This window comes from Rattus norvegicus, chromosome 9, assembly GCF_021556685.1.
Source record: "Rattus norvegicus strain SHRSP/BbbUtx chromosome 9, alternate assembly SHRSP_T2T, whole genome shotgun sequence".
Lineage (NCBI taxonomy): Eukaryota > Metazoa > Chordata > Mammalia > Rodentia > Muridae > Rattus > Rattus norvegicus.
In genome coordinates this window covers 128405029-128422245 of record NC_141542.1, presented here as the reverse complement: position 1 = coordinate 128422245, position 17217 = coordinate 128405029, and the positions used below count along the sequence as shown (strand labels likewise).

At 36.8% G+C, this 17217-nt stretch overlaps 1 protein-coding gene across 8 annotated transcripts in view; it reads right to left on the bottom strand.

Moving 5' to 3' along the window:
- Positions 1–17217, bottom strand: part of Yes1 (YES proto-oncogene 1, Src family tyrosine kinase) — a 75915-nt gene that overhangs the window by 31941 nt on the left and 26757 nt on the right. For all 8 annotated transcript variants that reach the window (XM_087564756.1, NM_033298.2, NM_001398585.1 and 5 more), the window contains exons 2-8: positions 14328–14600; positions 9827–9926; positions 6533–6631; positions 5537–5640; positions 5296–5445; positions 3167–3322; positions 2825–3004 (exon numbers count right to left, since the gene is read on the bottom strand). In XM_087564756.1, coding sequence (XP_087420882.1) covers positions 2825–3004; positions 3167–3322; positions 5296–5445; positions 5537–5640; positions 6533–6631; positions 9827–9926; positions 14328–14592 — 1054 coding nt within the window. In that variant the 5' untranslated portion in view covers positions 14593–14600. The remainder of the gene's footprint in view (positions 1–2824; positions 3005–3166; positions 3323–5295; positions 5446–5536; positions 5641–6532; positions 6632–9826; positions 9927–14327; positions 14601–17217) is intronic.

The window sequence follows — 17217 nt, the reverse complement described above, 5'->3', positions numbered from 1 at the left end:
TACCTTACACCAGTGAGGATAGCTAAGATCAAAAACTCAGGTGACAACAGATGGTGACGAGGATGTAGAGAAAGAGGAACACTCCTCCATTGTTGGTGGGATTGCAGACTGGTACAACCATTCTGGAAATCAGTCTGGAGGTTCCTCAGAAAATTGGACATTCAACTACCTGAGGATCCAGCTATACCTCTCTTGGGCATATACCCAAAAGATGCTCCAACATATAACAAGGACACATGATCCACTATGGTCATAGCAGCCTTATTTATAATAACTAGAAGCTGGAAAGAACCCAGATGCCCTTCAACAGAGGAATTGATAGAGAAAGTGTGATACATCTACACAATGGAGCACTACTCAGCTGTTAAAAACAAGGACTTCATGAAATTCATAGGCAAATGGATGGAACTAGAAAATATCCTGAGTGAAGTAACCCAATCACAGAAAAACCCACATGGTATGCACTAACGGATAAGTGGATATTAGCCCAAAAGCTCAAATAACCCAAGGTACAATCCACAGACCACATGAAGCTCAAGAAGGATGACCAAAGTGCAGATGCTTCAGTAGTCTTTCTTAGAAGACGGAACAAAAATATTTATAGGAAGAGATATAGAGACAAAGTTTGGAGCAGAGACTGAAGGAATGGTCATTCAGAGCCTGCCCCACCTGGAGATCCAGTCCATATACATACAGCCACCAAACCCAGACAATATTGCTGATGCTCAGAAGTGTATGCTGACAGGAGCCTGATATAGTTTTCTCTTGAGAGGCTCTACAAGAGACTGACAAATACAGAGGCAAATGCTTGCAGTCAACCATTCAACTGAGAAGGGGGTCCCCATTGGAGGTGTTAGAGAAAGGATTAAAGGACCTGAAGGGGTTTGCAATCCCATAAGAACAACAATACCAACCAACCAGAGTTCTCACGGACCAAAGCACCACCCAAAGAGTACACGTGGACAGACCCATGGCTCCAGCTGCATATGTAGCAGAGGATGGCCTTGTTGGAGACAAATCGGAGGCGAAGTCCTTGGTCCTGCCAACTAGACCCCCCCAATGTAGGGGAATGTCAGGGCAAGGAGGTGGGAAGGGGTGGGTGGTTGGGTGGGGGAAATGGGATAACATTTGAGATGTAAATAAAAATATCCAATAAAAATAATTAGTAGGAAAAAAAGGAAGATTCAATTAAAAAAAAGTACTATATGACAAAAATCTGTATGTATAAAAATAGAGCCTGTCCCACATGTGGCCCATACATATACAGCCACCCAATTAGACAAGATGGATGAACAAAGAAGTACAGGCCGACAGGAACCGGATGTAGATCTCTCCTGAGAGACATAGCCAGAATACAGCAAATACATAGGCGAATGCCAGCAGCAAACTACTAAACTGAGAACGGGACCCCCGTTAATAGCCTAGCAAGAGCACCAGTGGAAGGGGAAGCCCTTGGTCTGCTAAGACTGAACCCCCAGTGAACGTGATTGTTGCGGGGAGGATGGGGAGGGGAACACCCATATCGAAGAGGAGGGGGAGGAGTTAGGGGGATGTTGGCCCAGAAACCGGGAAAGGGAATAACAATCGAAATGTAAATAAGAAATACTCAAGTTAATAAAGAAAAAAAGAAAAAGAAAAAAAATAGAGGATATGAAAACGGAGGCAAGAGGGCTCAGTGGGTAAAGGTACCTGCTGCCAAGACTAGTAACCTGACTTGGATCCCAAGACTAAATGATAGAAAAAAAGCCAACTCTTCCAAACTGTGTCTTCCACATGTGTCACAGCACACATACAACTGTACATACATACATGCACGATACCCAAATGCAATTTTAAAGGAGAAAAGTAATCATCAAGCTCTTTGAACTATGAATCCTGTGAGCTACAGTAGCAATCTGCCTGCAGGTATCTCATTGGTACAGCTAGGTCAGGAATATTATGGAAGCAACCAACCATTTTTTGGTTGGACTTAAAAGGCCCATTTCAAAAGACAGAATCCATATGACAGTGTTAACGAGTCCAAGAACCTCTGAGATCATGGGCCCTAGGGAATATCTACAATTATTCCGTTGAATGACAAAGCAATAAGGACTCCTCACAACATAAAGCTATCCCATAGACACGTGTATCACTGAACCACTTTCAGAGAGACTTACTGCAGAAGACAGTAATTAACACAAAGAAGCACAACTGGACAACATGCAAGGTAAGAGATTTTGGAACACTTGACTCTAAATGGGATCAGGGTTAGACACCTTAAACGGATCGTACCTCTCCATCAAGGCTCAGGGCTCTATTCAAGTGCCAGAAGTGGTAGATGACTCCAGGATAACAGCATTTTCTAGACACAGCAAGTCTGATACATATAGGAACTCACAAACACACACACATATATAGCATGCACAATACCTGCAGAGTTCACACCGATAAATCCTAGCACAGAAAAGGCAAAGCACATGGTTCAACTCCTAACCAAGAGCCTATTTGCAATTGACAACTGCTGAGAAAGGGGAAAATCAGTTTTTCCAATGGAGAGACACTGGGTATATCAAAAACACCCCAGAGAAGGTTGCATGCTCAGGAACAGTTGGGCAACACAAAATGAACTCCATGTTTTTGTTTTTAATTTTGTGTTGGGTTTGTCTTCATACTTTTTTGTCTGTCTTTCTAAGAGAAGGAATATAAAGTTTGGTGGGTGGGTGGGTTGAATGGGGATCCGAGAAAAAATATGATATGACTAAGATATATTGTATGTTTTTTTATCTAAGATTAAAATTGTTTCATTGTAACACAATCCTTTAAAAAACGATTCATATGTACATACCTTTTGACATAAACTCAGTGACAATATAAATTGGCTCTTCAGAAACAACTGCATAGAGCGGAACAAGTTTATCGTGTCTTAATTTTTTCATTATCTGAGCTTCTTGAAGGAATGCTTCTGGCATCATTGTACCTGGCTTTAGTGTTTTGATTGCTACTTTTGTGGTTCCATTCCATGTTCCTAGAAAGAACAATTTATTTTACTCTTTCAATCTGTATTTTAAGGAATTTTAGATCAAAATGTAATCAACAATAAAAGTTGTATTATATAATAAAATATTTTGCTATTTTAACTTATGGCCATATAACAAAATGAAGTAACAACAAAGCTTGGGCTTCTTACCCATCCACACTTCACCAAAGCATCCTTGACCTAGTTTAACCTCGAGTCGCAAAGACTCTCGAGGGATTTCCCAAGCGTCTTTTGCGAGACCTTGAGTCTGCGGTTTCACAGTTGGACAGACGGTTGTTAATTTGTGGCATAATCCATCAGCATGTTCTAGATAGATAAAAGGGTACACTGCAAATGAATCACTTTCTAAGACAAATAGAACATTAGTGTCTGTAATCATATGATGATTTTTATTTGATCAATCTTTGAGATAGATCTCACTATGTAGCCTTGGCTGGCCTGGATTGAACTCAGAGATTTACCTGCTTCTAGGATTAAAGGTATATGCCACCATATTTGGCTTATTATTTGTTTTTCTTTAAAAGCTCGTCATTAAATTTAAATCAGTCTCCTATCAGTATTATTCTAAAAAGATATATAACATGGGAAGCTTTCAATAGAAGATGGAGTATATATAAATGAAACTTTAGAAATATATTTTATGCTAATATTTATTGAGTATGTATGCTTATGTTATTATGTCAGTCAGCACTACATAAATCTTTCATATAAATTGAGATTGGAAAAGCTAAGAGAACTGTCTCAAGGTCCCTGCTAGTAAATAAGAACATTCAAACACAAGTCTGTCTGCTTCCAAAACTCCACTCTGCTTTTTGGCAGGTAGTAGGGTATCTGAGAGTTGAATTCAGATTCTTCCTGCCTTAGCCTTCTAAGTGAGGGAATTACAGGCCTGCACCACAGCTTAAAATGCTTTTGACCATTAAGATTCATGTATTCCCCCAGGGAGATGCATTATTAGTTGTTATTTATAATAACCACTAATTCGTAAAACTCTGAAAATCAAGGAAGAAGTTGATATAAGAGTTTGAATTTTAAATAAAGGAGACCTGAAGGCAGCCAGTCCAGATTCAAAATGGCTTGGTTTGTGTATCCTGCTTATATAAAACCTCTCATTGTAAATGAGACACATTTCCTCCCATTCTCATCAAGTAACCACTTAAATCCTTTATAACAAAGGCAATTACAAGTAATGCTAGCTTAACAACACTTTCAATCAATGGCAAACTTGTTGATTGACTTGATAGTTTGTTTGCTGCTAGCTGTCACAGAAGAATTGCCATGGAAACCTCCCCTCTAATTATTTAAAAATTTTCAGATGCACTTACATATCTAATTGACAATGAAAAATTTTAAGACCCAGGACTCCAGAATAGAATTCAAAAGACATTCTATAGATAAGAATGTCTATAGTTGCTATAAGTTCATTTTTTCTTTGGTAAGAAATAGCATCTTCAAATTGGATTTGGTAGGGTTTATATTTTAGAAGGTATTAATAGATTCAGCTTCTACAGAAGGAAATCAAAGAAGGCATTTGAGGGCTTATGACTCTATTCTTTCTTTTCCTTTTAGCAGTGCTGGAGAAGAAACTTCTGCACACATAATTAAGTGCTTTACCACTGAGCTACAATTTCAGGTCTGAGAAAGCTTTTTTATACTACAAGTTTAAGGTTTAATTTTAGCTACTTAGTGTACAAAAATAAAGTGTCTGTTGTCATGTTTTTTAATTTATTGTCACAATCTATCTTAGCATTTATATATTATGATCTAGAACTCCAATGTAAATACCATGCCAGGAAGACATAACAATTTCAATAACAGTTTGATTTGCGCATGCTATCCTATAACCCAATTCAGTTTCCAGGTATCATCATTATTTATTTCTCTGAGTCAGGGTCCTGCTCTACCACCTGGGCAAGATGCAAGTCTTGTTCCTCATTTTGAAACTAGAGCACAGCACCAGCAAGATGGCTCAGCTAGTACCTGTGGTCAAGCCTGACAACTTAAGTTTCATCCACAGAACCCACATAGGATGAGGAGAGAACTGACTCATTGTCACCTAACCTTCACATATGTACCATAGCATGTGTGCGTACGTACACACAGTCACATTATACACAAATAATTTTCAAAAACAAAACAAAACAAAAACCCAACCCAGAATACCAACATTTATTGGGCATTTACTGTGTGTAGATATAAATGAGATTAAAGTTTGATAAACTTGTCTTCATAAAATAGAACATAAAGGATTAATTCCTACCTCTGAAGTGTTCACTAACCTGTGTAATGCTTCACCAGTTTCTGTAGAGTATCAAACTGAGCTCTGGTCGTGATGTAGTATCCACCGTTGTCAAGTTTTCTGATTTTGTAATGCTTCACATTGTCACCCCTTACCTCATCCCAATCACGAATTGAGAGGGAATAAGCACCTGCGGAGAAAGTGGGAATGAACACATTCATTCCAGTTTCCTTGAACTACGGTTAATGAATTCCATGCACATATTAATATGATACTCATACCTTTAGTAGTTTCACTTTCTCTTACTAAGAATATACCTCGCTGATTCCCAGGATTCAGAAGTAATCTTTCAGCATCTTTTCTCCCCATTTTGCCAAAATACCATCTAAAAAAAAGATTTGGAAAGATTTGAGGGTAAGAAAAATTATATACTTGTATCAATAAGAATGGTATATGATAGCTGGGCAGTGGAGGTGCACAACTTAATTCTAGCACTTGGGAGGCAGAGGCAGGTAGATCTCTAGGTTAGAGGCCAGCCAGGGCTACACAAAGAAACCCTGTCTTAAAATAAAAACCAAAAACCAAAAACCAAAAACCAAAAACCAAAGCATGGAGTGTGACAGAAAAGATGACAAGGAATAGCTATGACTTAAATATAAACTTAACAATAAATATAAAAACTAAAGAAAACACAGATAGAAAATCTGCTGGTGACAGGGAAATAATTCTCTAGAAACAATGTGATCACTTGTATTCAATAAGATGCAAGTATATAATATCAAAATTATAGGTAATTCCAAATTTATGTTGGTTTGATTTAATAAAATTTAGTGACAAAAATGACAGTCACTGTTGTGGGAAAGTTCACAGAATACTGAAGAAGATAAAAAAAACAAACAAAGAGTAACAAAGTAATAGTAGAAAAAGGGCACTTTTATGACTTGTTATCATTAAAAACAAACAGCACAACTGTACACTCTGTGCAAGGAGCTGAAAAGACAGTCTTTGGAGTACAAAAAAAAAATAAAAGTTTTAAAAATGAATTGGAAAATAAAAGATATTAAATACAATGTGGAATGATTAATGCAGATTTACTTACTGTGTATCTCTGAGAAGACAAGATATTAATTATTAATTCTCAAACAGCACTTATTAATATGATACATTAGCTGTTTAAGACTTGAATATAACTATGTGTAAAGTTGTGGTTACATAGAATGTGCATTAAAACATTTTAAAAGTCAAAATAATTAATAAAATATGAAGTAGCAACATACTCTTCTGCCTGAATGGAATCTGCAGGCGCTACATAATTGCTAGGGATATAACCATTCTTTCCGGTAGCAATTGATCTTGCTTCCCACCAGTCTCCTTCCCTGCAACACAAAAAAACAACAATCACCATAATGTAGAGTCCTATCCAAGGTGTAATTTCTTATCTCAAGCAAAGAGCAGAAACTACTTCCATTTTTTATCTGGATTTTTTAATGGATTATTTTATGGATTAATCAGACTAAGAGTTGAATTCAAATGAACAATATTTTTAAAAGGTAATTACATGAATTAAGGGAATTAAGTCCACACAAAAGCACAACTGTTCTAAACCAACAGTAGTAACAAAACACCCCTAAATACTGCACCTTGAATTCTACTTACCTTTTTTATGTTCTTTCAACTAAAGCTAGTAAAACTATATTGAATAGATACACTGATTAAATTTTAAATAAAATTTAACAGTTTGAGATTTTATTTCTATGTCATATATACCTCCCCCATTTAAAGGATAACATTTTATATTCAGAGTTGTATGGTCATCAAAATAATTCACTTTAGAACATTTCACCATCTTAAAAACCCTGGGCTGGCAAGATAGCTCAGCAGGAGAATTCACTTGCTATGCAAACCAATGACCTAAATTTAATCCCGAGACAATGTAAAGGAGAGAGGTGAGACCCAACTACACCAAGCTGTCCCTCTAGCCTCCACCTATGTGCCCATACACACAATAAATAAATGTATGTATGTATATTTGTATGTTGAAAAAAAGCCAGCCCATGCTTATAAGTCATTTATAGCCTCCCCTACCCCACATTCTAAGTAACCTTTATGAATATGATTATCATGGAAGATGGGGCCATTTATGAAGATTTTTGTGACTGACTTCTTAGAATATTAGTAAGGTTCATCCATATTTTAGCCTGTATCATTTTTTTGTTGTTGTTGCTACTAAATGCTTCCTTCTTAATAGCACATAAAAATAAAACTTTTTAAGTCACATTAGGAATAAAATCAAAGGTCTTAGCATTCTTAAAGCAAAAAACAGTGAATGATAACAATCCAAAGTTGAATTTTGAGAGCTGGAGAGATGGTTTAGTGGATAAAGGCCCAGGCCTACATGGGCTATACCTACTTCCACAAGTTGTCCTCTGACCTCCATGTATACACCATGGTACATGTACATGCCTCAGTATGTTTGTTTTCTCTCAAAATAAGTAAAAATATTTGTCTCCCTCTTTCTCTCACAATAAGTAAAACAACTATTTCTTTTTAAAAGATTATTTCCTAGTGGTGACATAAGCCTATGATCCGGCAGGCACCCAGGAGATGGAAGCAGGAGAATAGCAAGTTTAAAGTTAGACTGGACCATATAGCAAGACCCTGATTCAAATAAAACAAACATGTATGCTTCTAAAATGTTATTCAAAAACTGGAATCAGCTTAATATTATGATTCAAAACATGAGAACTATATATCGTTTATAATATATTGACCTTGGCTCTTCCAAAATATCTAAAAAAGTATTTCTAATAAGATGATATATGTGATTTACTCCTTAAGATTACATACATTGTCCAAACTAAAATTTTTATAAATGTTCTAAGTGAATTTATTCTCTTAAAAATGAATTAAGAAAGCTTTTGATAAACTATTTGCAAACAGATTACTAGTATCCTAGAATATATTAAGCCCTTTCATCTATATAAACAGAAAACTATTATTTCAAAGTCTTACTCTGTAGCTAGCCCTGGATCGCTTAGAACCTGTAGCTATCCAGTCTTAGACTAAAACTTTGTATTTGACCCTTGTAAGCATTCTCTGAATCATTCACTGAATGTTACTAAATGTAAGACAAACAGCAGCTCTTAAGCTCAAGAACTGACTCTGGGACATAGTTGGCAATTTTGATGGTATTAACACTGTAACCTGGAGTTGATGAATCTTTGTTATGTGCATAAGCAGAATTTTACCAATATCTCTGGCATGTACCCAGGTGACAGTAACCACATTCCCACCCTGACTATGATAATCAAAAATATCTCTAGACACTGCTAAATACCTTCTGTGTCATTCTGCCTCAAGCTGAGAACCAGCGGTCTAAAAGAATGACAAGTAAGTTAAGAATTGTGATTTACAATGTGATGACAGCCATAACAGGTTTGTAGAGTATGTAAACCACCCAAGAAACACTGCATAAAGCAGGGTGCGGGACTGAGCTAGGCAGGAGAGGAAAAAGGCAAACAGAAAAGAGCAAAGAACTATTTTTTTAAGGATGAGGAGGGCTAACTCAACAGGGAAAGAAACAAGGGCTCAATACAGTGCAGTGACACAGCACAGCTCTGGATTACATCCAACAAGCAACTCTTCCACCAAAAAAGAAAAAGGAAAGTCATTCCAGAAAAATAATTGGTGTATGTAAAGGTATGAAGAGGGTGAGAAAATACTGCGATTTGCAATACTTCATTATAGCTGGATGGTAGAATGAGAAAGGATAAAAACACAGGGCAAAGTCTCAATGATTATTGTTGTTGCTCTTTTTAAATCTTCATGGCCATCGTTAGCTACTGAAGGCTCTTAAGGCAAAGAGACACAATCGCAGTTCATGTTTATATTCTAGAGCAGTAGGTAAGTGGTAACGTGGTAAAACAAGAATGGAAGGAAGCAAAAACTAGAAGCAAAGAGACCAAAAGTGTGTGCTTTGAGAAGTTATAGTTATGCTTGCTAGTGAAATTACAAAATCTGCTGAGTAACAAGCATCAAGTTTTCTATGGCAGACCAATAAATGACAAAGTCTAAGGGTAACATAGGATAAACAATTTGGTAAGTTTCAGAGTACAAAGGTTCCATATCTAGCACTCCCTACAAGGTATTTTAAGTCATCTCATATTTATGTAACTACAGATTTCTCTTCCTAAAAATCTTTTTAACAAGGAGCATCATTTTGGAGACAGGAACTTGATATGTGTAGCTCATGATGACCTGGAACTCACTATGCAACCCAGACTAACCTCAAACTGAAGATCTTGTCTTAGCCTCTCCAATGATGGGCTATAGGTACATACCATCACACCCAGAACTCTTTGTTCTAAAATCTCTATTTTTTACAGACAACTCCATGAGTATGATTTGCAAAGTAGTAACCTGCCTATAGCAATGTATCTCAAGGCAAATGCATTATCCAACCCAGGGACAAAGATTCATAGCCCACCATTCGCATCTCTGTATCATCAACTCTATCAGGGGTCTCATGTAGAGACCAGGTCTCTCTCTTACAAAATATACACAAAACTTACGTATTGTTAATTATTTGAAATCTTTCACCCTTCTTAAAGGAAAGGTCTTCTGTAGTTCTAGCTTCATAATCATATAAGGCCACAAATATAGTGACACCACCTGGCACAGGAAAAAAAAAGACCAAGGTAAGTGATACACCTGAATTCATAGAAGAAATCAACAACTATTGCTAGTAAAAGCTTAAGTTCAGTTTCTTCCTTGCTCTAGTATTCATTTTTAGAAGTTGTATTATGAGTAAGATGTTTTCCTAAGGCTTCCAGTGAAGTCACTGTACTGCATAAATTCTAAAATTTTTATAAACTCTGAAATAAATGTAATTTCACTTATGATGCAACATTTCTGGCTTGAGAGGGCAGCCATGTTGCAGATCAGTTCTTTGGAAAGGAAAGTACACAGACTCCTGGCACTTGTTTTCAATGCCTTATCCATAACAGGAAGATCTATAACCATTAACAGCGATCATTAAGGCTTTCTTAAGGTTCACTTTATACTTAAAAATGACAATGTCATATTTGTCTCAAATGTTAGCGGTATGGTTAGTATGAATTGTATGGTACAAGCGCAAAAAAAAAATAGCTGTCAGATCTAGCAATGTGTGAATATAAAAGATGAACATACTTAACATTTAATATATTATTTATAATTAGAATAATAGAGTAGATGACACTGCAGTGTTTAAAATACTTCAAAGGAGGTATTCTAGTTTTAAAAATTAGTTTATGGCAATTTTAATGTATATATATTATCAATTATAATATAATGTTTTGAAACATAAATTACAGAATGGTTAAATCAACCTACATCATAATATTAATCTTTTGTGGGGTTCAGGAAACTTAAAATCTACTTTTACCAACTTTCAATACAATTTGTTGTTACTAAGCAGAGTCACAAGGTTGTACAATAGAATTCATCAACTGATTTTTTCTCAAAATTTGTATCTTTTTACCAACTCTTTCCTGAGGAGGGTAGGAAAGGTTCAAATCCTTAACGTCCTATGTGCAAGGTCAGCCTATTCCTGAGCTATACTCTAGGCCTGACCACCAATGAATATATCCTTTGTGAGACAAAGCCTCACTGTATGGTCCAGGTTTGAATCCAGCTTATAGAGATCTGCCTGTCTCTGCCTCTCTAAGTACTGGGATTAAAAATGCGTTTCCACTACATCCAGTTTTGAACAAAATAGTCATAACTCAACTATGTATTAACCCTATCTAGCATAATTCAATGTTGACTTGCTGCATCCATTATTAGTTTATATTCATCAGTACCTTTAAAGAATGGGAAAGGGAAAAGGCAGGGAGTAAAACTACAAATGAATGTTAAGTACAAATACTGTGACATGAAAATGCATTGTAAAACTTGCTACCTTTAAATATAAAGTAGTAGACAGAAAAGCACAGGTGTAAGGACACATTCATACACAGCACCAGCTCACTTGGCTGGCTTCTCCCCTCAAATTTAGTCATCAATCAACTTGCTTATTTGACATGTCTATTTCAATGTCTAGAGAACATTTAAAATTTATTAAAAAACAAGTGAAGCGCTTGGCTTTTCTTCTATAATCTGTATTTGCCCAACTCGTTTCCCTCTAAGCAAAGTTATAGTTGGGACAGTTACTTCTAGCTCTAAAATGGATGACTATCTACTTCCCACGTCTACTGTGGCCATCTATCACTAGGAATGCTGGCATCAGACACTCCCTTCTAACTGGTTCTATGCTGCTTTACTGTCATCCATTCTCCTAGAATGAGTGTTAATTCTTTCTCAAGACTTACTTTTAGGTGTATGTGTATATGAGTATAAGCCATGTGTATGCAGGTGACTGAGGAGGCCACAGGAGGGTGTTTGATCTCTTTAAGCTGGAGTTACATGTAGTTTTGAGCTGTCTGATGTGGATACTTAGAACCAAACTAGGGTCCTCTGGAAGAGCATTATGTGTTCTTAATAGCTGAGCCCATCTCTACAGTCTGTATATTGTTTTTAGAGTAAAATCCTTTCTTCAAAACTCAAAGCTTCTGTTTAGCTTTGAATAACACTCCAACTCATTCCTACAGGCTATGGTCCTTAGTACTAACTATAGTGTCCTGTCTAGTCTTATATAATTCTCCCATCAGTGTACATTGGTCTTCAAAAGTTCCAAGTCTATTTACTTCTTGAACTTGGTGTTTGTTATTTTTGTTATTTTGTTCTTTCTTCCCCTAGCTCTACAAATAGGTTATATCTATCAATCAAGTATCAGTTCAAGAGACTTCTTCCTAAGGTAGATTTCTGTGCCAACTACAGACCCTTCACCAATCATCTTGTTTTTGCCATCACAATACTTAAGCACTACTGTTTAGCTGTTTATTCACTAATTATTATTCAACTATTATAATGTAAACTCTACCAGGTTCAGAAGCTTTGTTACTCACCTCTCTATACCTTGTATAAGACATTGTTCTTTTCTTTTTTTCAGCTATTAAATAGACATCTATGAATAAAGTATTTTACATAAGTAAATTGCTTTAAGTATTGGGAGTGAATCTGGGAAGAGTTGTGCAGAGGATTTTGAAAATGATCAAAATACATTGTATACATGCATGAAATTTACAGTCAATAAAAATGCTGTATTTTTAGAAACTGCTTTAAGTAGGTTAAAAAAAAGTCTTTTTATGGGGTTGGGGATTTAGCTCAGTGGTAGAGCGTTTGCCTAGGAAGCGCAAGGCCCTGGGTTCGGTCCCCAGCTCCGAAAAAAAAGAACCAAAAAAAAAAAAAAAAGTCTTTTTATATCAACATTTATTTACTCTAGTCATTTTGAATTACCACTTTTCCCAAGTAATTCCAAGGCTTGTGTTAATAACTATCAGAAACAGAACCATGGCCATTGATTACTTGAGTATTTATAGGCGGGAGGCTGAAATTAGGACTGTGACCAACTGTGATGTCTATCATTTTCCAAATGTATCTAAATAGATTCAGTGTATGGCAGTCCTCTGGTACTGCTGCTGGTCCAGAGGTACAGACTGGGGAAGATAAATGTTTATATAGTTCATGCTTGTGAAGAAACATCTCTTTTGCCCCGCTGACTATTAACGACGACATGAGCCATTCTATTTTTTGGTAGCTTTTTACACCCAAGGCTAAGGCAGGCACTCAAGAGTGAAGAAGGACAGTAACTCCATGCCTTCCTGATATCATGGACCCTTACATCAGGGAATCCATCCCAAAGCTCGTTCTTTTTTGAGCCAGCTGTGTTTTGTTATTTCAAGAGAAAAGAGTTGCTGGGCAAAAGAGTTTATTTTCTTTCCTTTCAAAATCTATGCTTTTAGGACTTCTTTTTTTTTTTTTTTTTTTTTTTTTTTTTTTTGGTTCTTTTTTTCGGAGCTGGGGACCGAACCCAGGGCCTTGCGCTTCCTAGGTAAGCGCTCTACCACTGAGCTAAATCCCCAGCCCCGCTTTTAGGACTTCTTGATTCCATGGCAACTATCATTTCTTACTATCGTTTGAAAGAAGATGACAACGTTATTAATGGAGTTCTGGATTAGAGTACCAAATCTGTTGCTTATCAACTGTGTGACTCTAGAGGAAAACTATCATAACTCTGAACTGCAGGATCTTCCTTTTTAAAATCACTACCTGGACCAGTGAAATGGCTAAACTAATAAAGGTGCTTGCTGCCAACACTGATGACCTTGGTTTGATCCCAGAACCAATATAGTAGAAGAAGAGGACTCATGCAATCTGTCCTCTGACTTCCACATGTACACTATGGGGCATGTAAAAGCACACACACAAAATAAATAAAAGTAATAAAGTCACTATCTGAAAAAAACTGTGTTAATGTTACTAAACTGACGTATAATTAACACTTATTAAGTAAGTAATATAGCACTTGATAGCACTTTACAGCTATAAAGAGTTAAGAAATTGCTGGGGTAGAAAAAGGATTCTTTTAAATCTCCGCATTCCCAGTATCTGCCACATAGTAGCTGCTCAGTTATTATTTGGATAATGAAATACTTTATTATAGATAGAATTCAGTAAACAGTCATTATTAACACCAAATGTCTCAGAATCCTATCATGTATATGTTAAGACTTCAGGGCTAGAAATACAGCTTCACGGCGAAACACTTAACTAGCATGTTACGTTGGAGGCCTTGCTTTTGATTCCTCGCTCTACAAAAAAAGAAAACAACTAAGAATTTGAGAATGGGGTGGGTTGGGGTTGGGGATTTAGCTCAGTGGTAGAGCGCTTGCCTAGCAAGTGCAAGGCCCTGGGTTCAGTCCCCAGCTCCAGAAAAAAAAAAAGAAAAAAGAAAAAAAAAAAAAAAAGGAGAATGGGGTGGGTTCACAGTGAGATCCTACCTCAAAAATTAAAGTCTGCCCTTTTTAGAGATTTTATTTGTTCATACAACATTTTGCTTATAAGTTTTTTTTTTTTCCCCTAGCATTGGCCAGATCTGAAGTATGTAAAGCCCAAGGTTATATTTCCTGCAACTATCCATTTAAATCTCACCTGTTAAACTTGTAGGATATGAACTTGGCACCACTGAGAATGAGGAAGATGCTCCTCCAAAAGGAGTCACCCCAGAGGACCCTCCAAAGGGTGTCATGGAAAGACTGTTAAAATTAGCTGATGCTCCCTTTGTGGAAGAGGTCGTGGCAGCTGTAGCATGTTCCACTCCATAATGACCGGCACTTGTGTTTACAGGCTCTGTAGGATTTTCCGGTGTATATTTAATGGCTGGACTTTTGTTTTCTTTACTTTTAATGCAGCCCATTATCAAATCTGCAGAGGCAATAAGGCAAGATTTTGAGAATTAGTTAATGTGCAGGGAACTTTAGAAAGATACAATTGAGTCCAATGTGGTGGTACATGCTCTTAATTCCAGTAATTAGAAGGCAGAGGCAGGCTATCTCTGTGAGTTTGAAGTCAACCTGGTCTACACAGCAAGTTACAGACCAGTATGACGAATGACTGTGAACAAGGCATCCTCCATCTTCCTCTGCAAAAAGATGTTTTAACAAAACAGCACAAAAAAACAGAAACATGTTCAATCTCCTAGCCAACACAAAATTTAAATTATCCTTTTTGATTATCACTTTGGAAAGTTCTAAAACAATACTTAAGACTGAATTTTATCCAAAAAATTATTAATATTCACAAAATATGTTAAATTTCAAAAATATATTAGTATAGTAAATTTATAAAATTATCTAAATACAAAGTCTAAGTATTAAGAAAATATTAACAACTCAATTAAAATGCAAAAGAATAAGTCATATCAAAGAGTTAAAGATTTGAAAGAAAACACTAATTATTTTAAATCTGATAGCATGCTAATGGTGAAATATCCTTTCAGTTCAAAAAAGGATACTGTAATTACTGACCACCCATTTCCTCTGGCAGTTTCCTTAATTGCTTTCCCACTTTCTTTATGCAGTATGGCTTCAGCTAGGTGGTAATTAGCTCCTAAAACACTCTTCTGTCTATACATCCTCTCCCTTCAAGAGCCACATATACTTTCCTTTGCCCCCCTACAAAGTCTTCTATTACTATTATTCCTGACCTGTTCTCTTCCTCTTTCTCTTAATATGCTCTTGGTCCTTATAGTGAATTTAATTTTCTTCTTGTCCCCTTTTCCTTAGTCAAATTATTCATTGAAACCTCATCATTCTAACTCTTACATACCTCTTATTTTCCTCCTCTTTTTACCTACCCACTTATCCTTTTCAATAGCACAAGACAGATCACCATTGTCAGTCTAGTTCCATCAGCAACCCTGCATCAACACATAGAAGCTAGTACTGATGTCCATTTCATTTCACACATTATAAATATAAGGTGTGGTTTATTTTAAAGTAACCACCAGGTGTAAACAAGAGTTAAAAGACATTAGTGGTGGTGTGGGGGAATGGGATGGTTTAGTGCAATGGTTCTCAACCTGTGAGTTGTGACCTTGGCAAACTCTATCTCCAAAATATTTCATTATGATTAATAACAGTGGTAAAATTACAGTTATAAAGTAGCAACAAAAATAATTTTATGGTTGGGGGTTAAGAATCACTGGTTTACACTGAACTGAGAATAGGTCTCCTGTTGAAGGAATCAGAGAAAGAACTGGAAGAGCTTGAAGGTGCTCGAGACCCCATATGTACAACAATGTCAAGCAACCAGAGCTTCCAGGGACTAAGCCACTACCTAAAGACTATACATGGACTGACCCTGGACTCTGACCCCATAGGTAGCAATGAATATCCTAGTAAGAGCACCAGTGGAAGGGGAAGCCCTGGGTCCTGCTAAGACTGAACCCCCAGTGAACTAGACTATGGGGGGGGGAGGGCGGCAATGGGGGGAGGGTTGGGAGGGGAACACCCATAAGGAAGGGGAGGGGGGAGGGGGATGTTTGCCCGGAAACCGGGAAAGGGAATAACACTCGAAATGTATATAAGAAATACTCAAGTTAATAATAATAATAATAATAATAATAATAATAATAATAATAATAAATGAAAAAAAAGAATCACTGGTTTAGTGGGTAAAAGACCTTGCCACTCAAGCTGGGTACAGTGGCACACACTTTTATAATCCTAGCACTCAGGGAGGCAGAGGCAGGTGGAGGAGTTCCAGGCTAGCCAGGGCTATTACACAGAAAAACCCTGTCTTGAAAAACAAAAACAAAAGGAAACAAAGAACTTGCCAAACTAGATGACCTGACTTCTATTCAAGGAACTCGCATAAAAAGCCAAATATAATGGCATGTGCCTGTAATCCCAGCACTGTACTATAAAATGGGACGCAGAGGCAGGACAACAGGTTGAAACCTTCTGAGCCAGCTAGCATGAAATAATCAACACAAGAGAAACAAGACAGGCAAAGAGGCATGAATTGATTGTTTTCGATTAAAAAGGGTATGTTTTAAACCACTCATTTCATGTATAAGGGTATTTTGTCTGCATGTATCCCTGTGCACCATGTGTGTGCTTGGTGCCAACAGAAGCCAGAAGAGTATGTCAGATGCCCTGGAACTGAAGTTACAGGAATTGTGAGCTGCCATGTTGATGCTGGGAATCAAACACAGATCTTTTAGAAGAGTGCTCTTTACCACGGACACATATAACAGAACTTTTTCTTTTTGTCTTAAAGAACACTCTTGAAAATTGTCTCTGATCTTTACATGCATACCATGGTGCATGTGTGCACACACAATAAATGCAGATTTTTCAAAAGACCATTTTTAAAAATGGATTGCTTTGGGCTCCAAGTTCTAATGACTTAAGAGGCATGCATTAACAAAAATCATTAGAGCACAGGAGAAGCTGGTCTCTTTTTTAAAAAAAAGTCTCACACAAAGTATAAGAAAATACTATGAAATCTGAAAAGTAATAAAGGGGAGGGAACTACA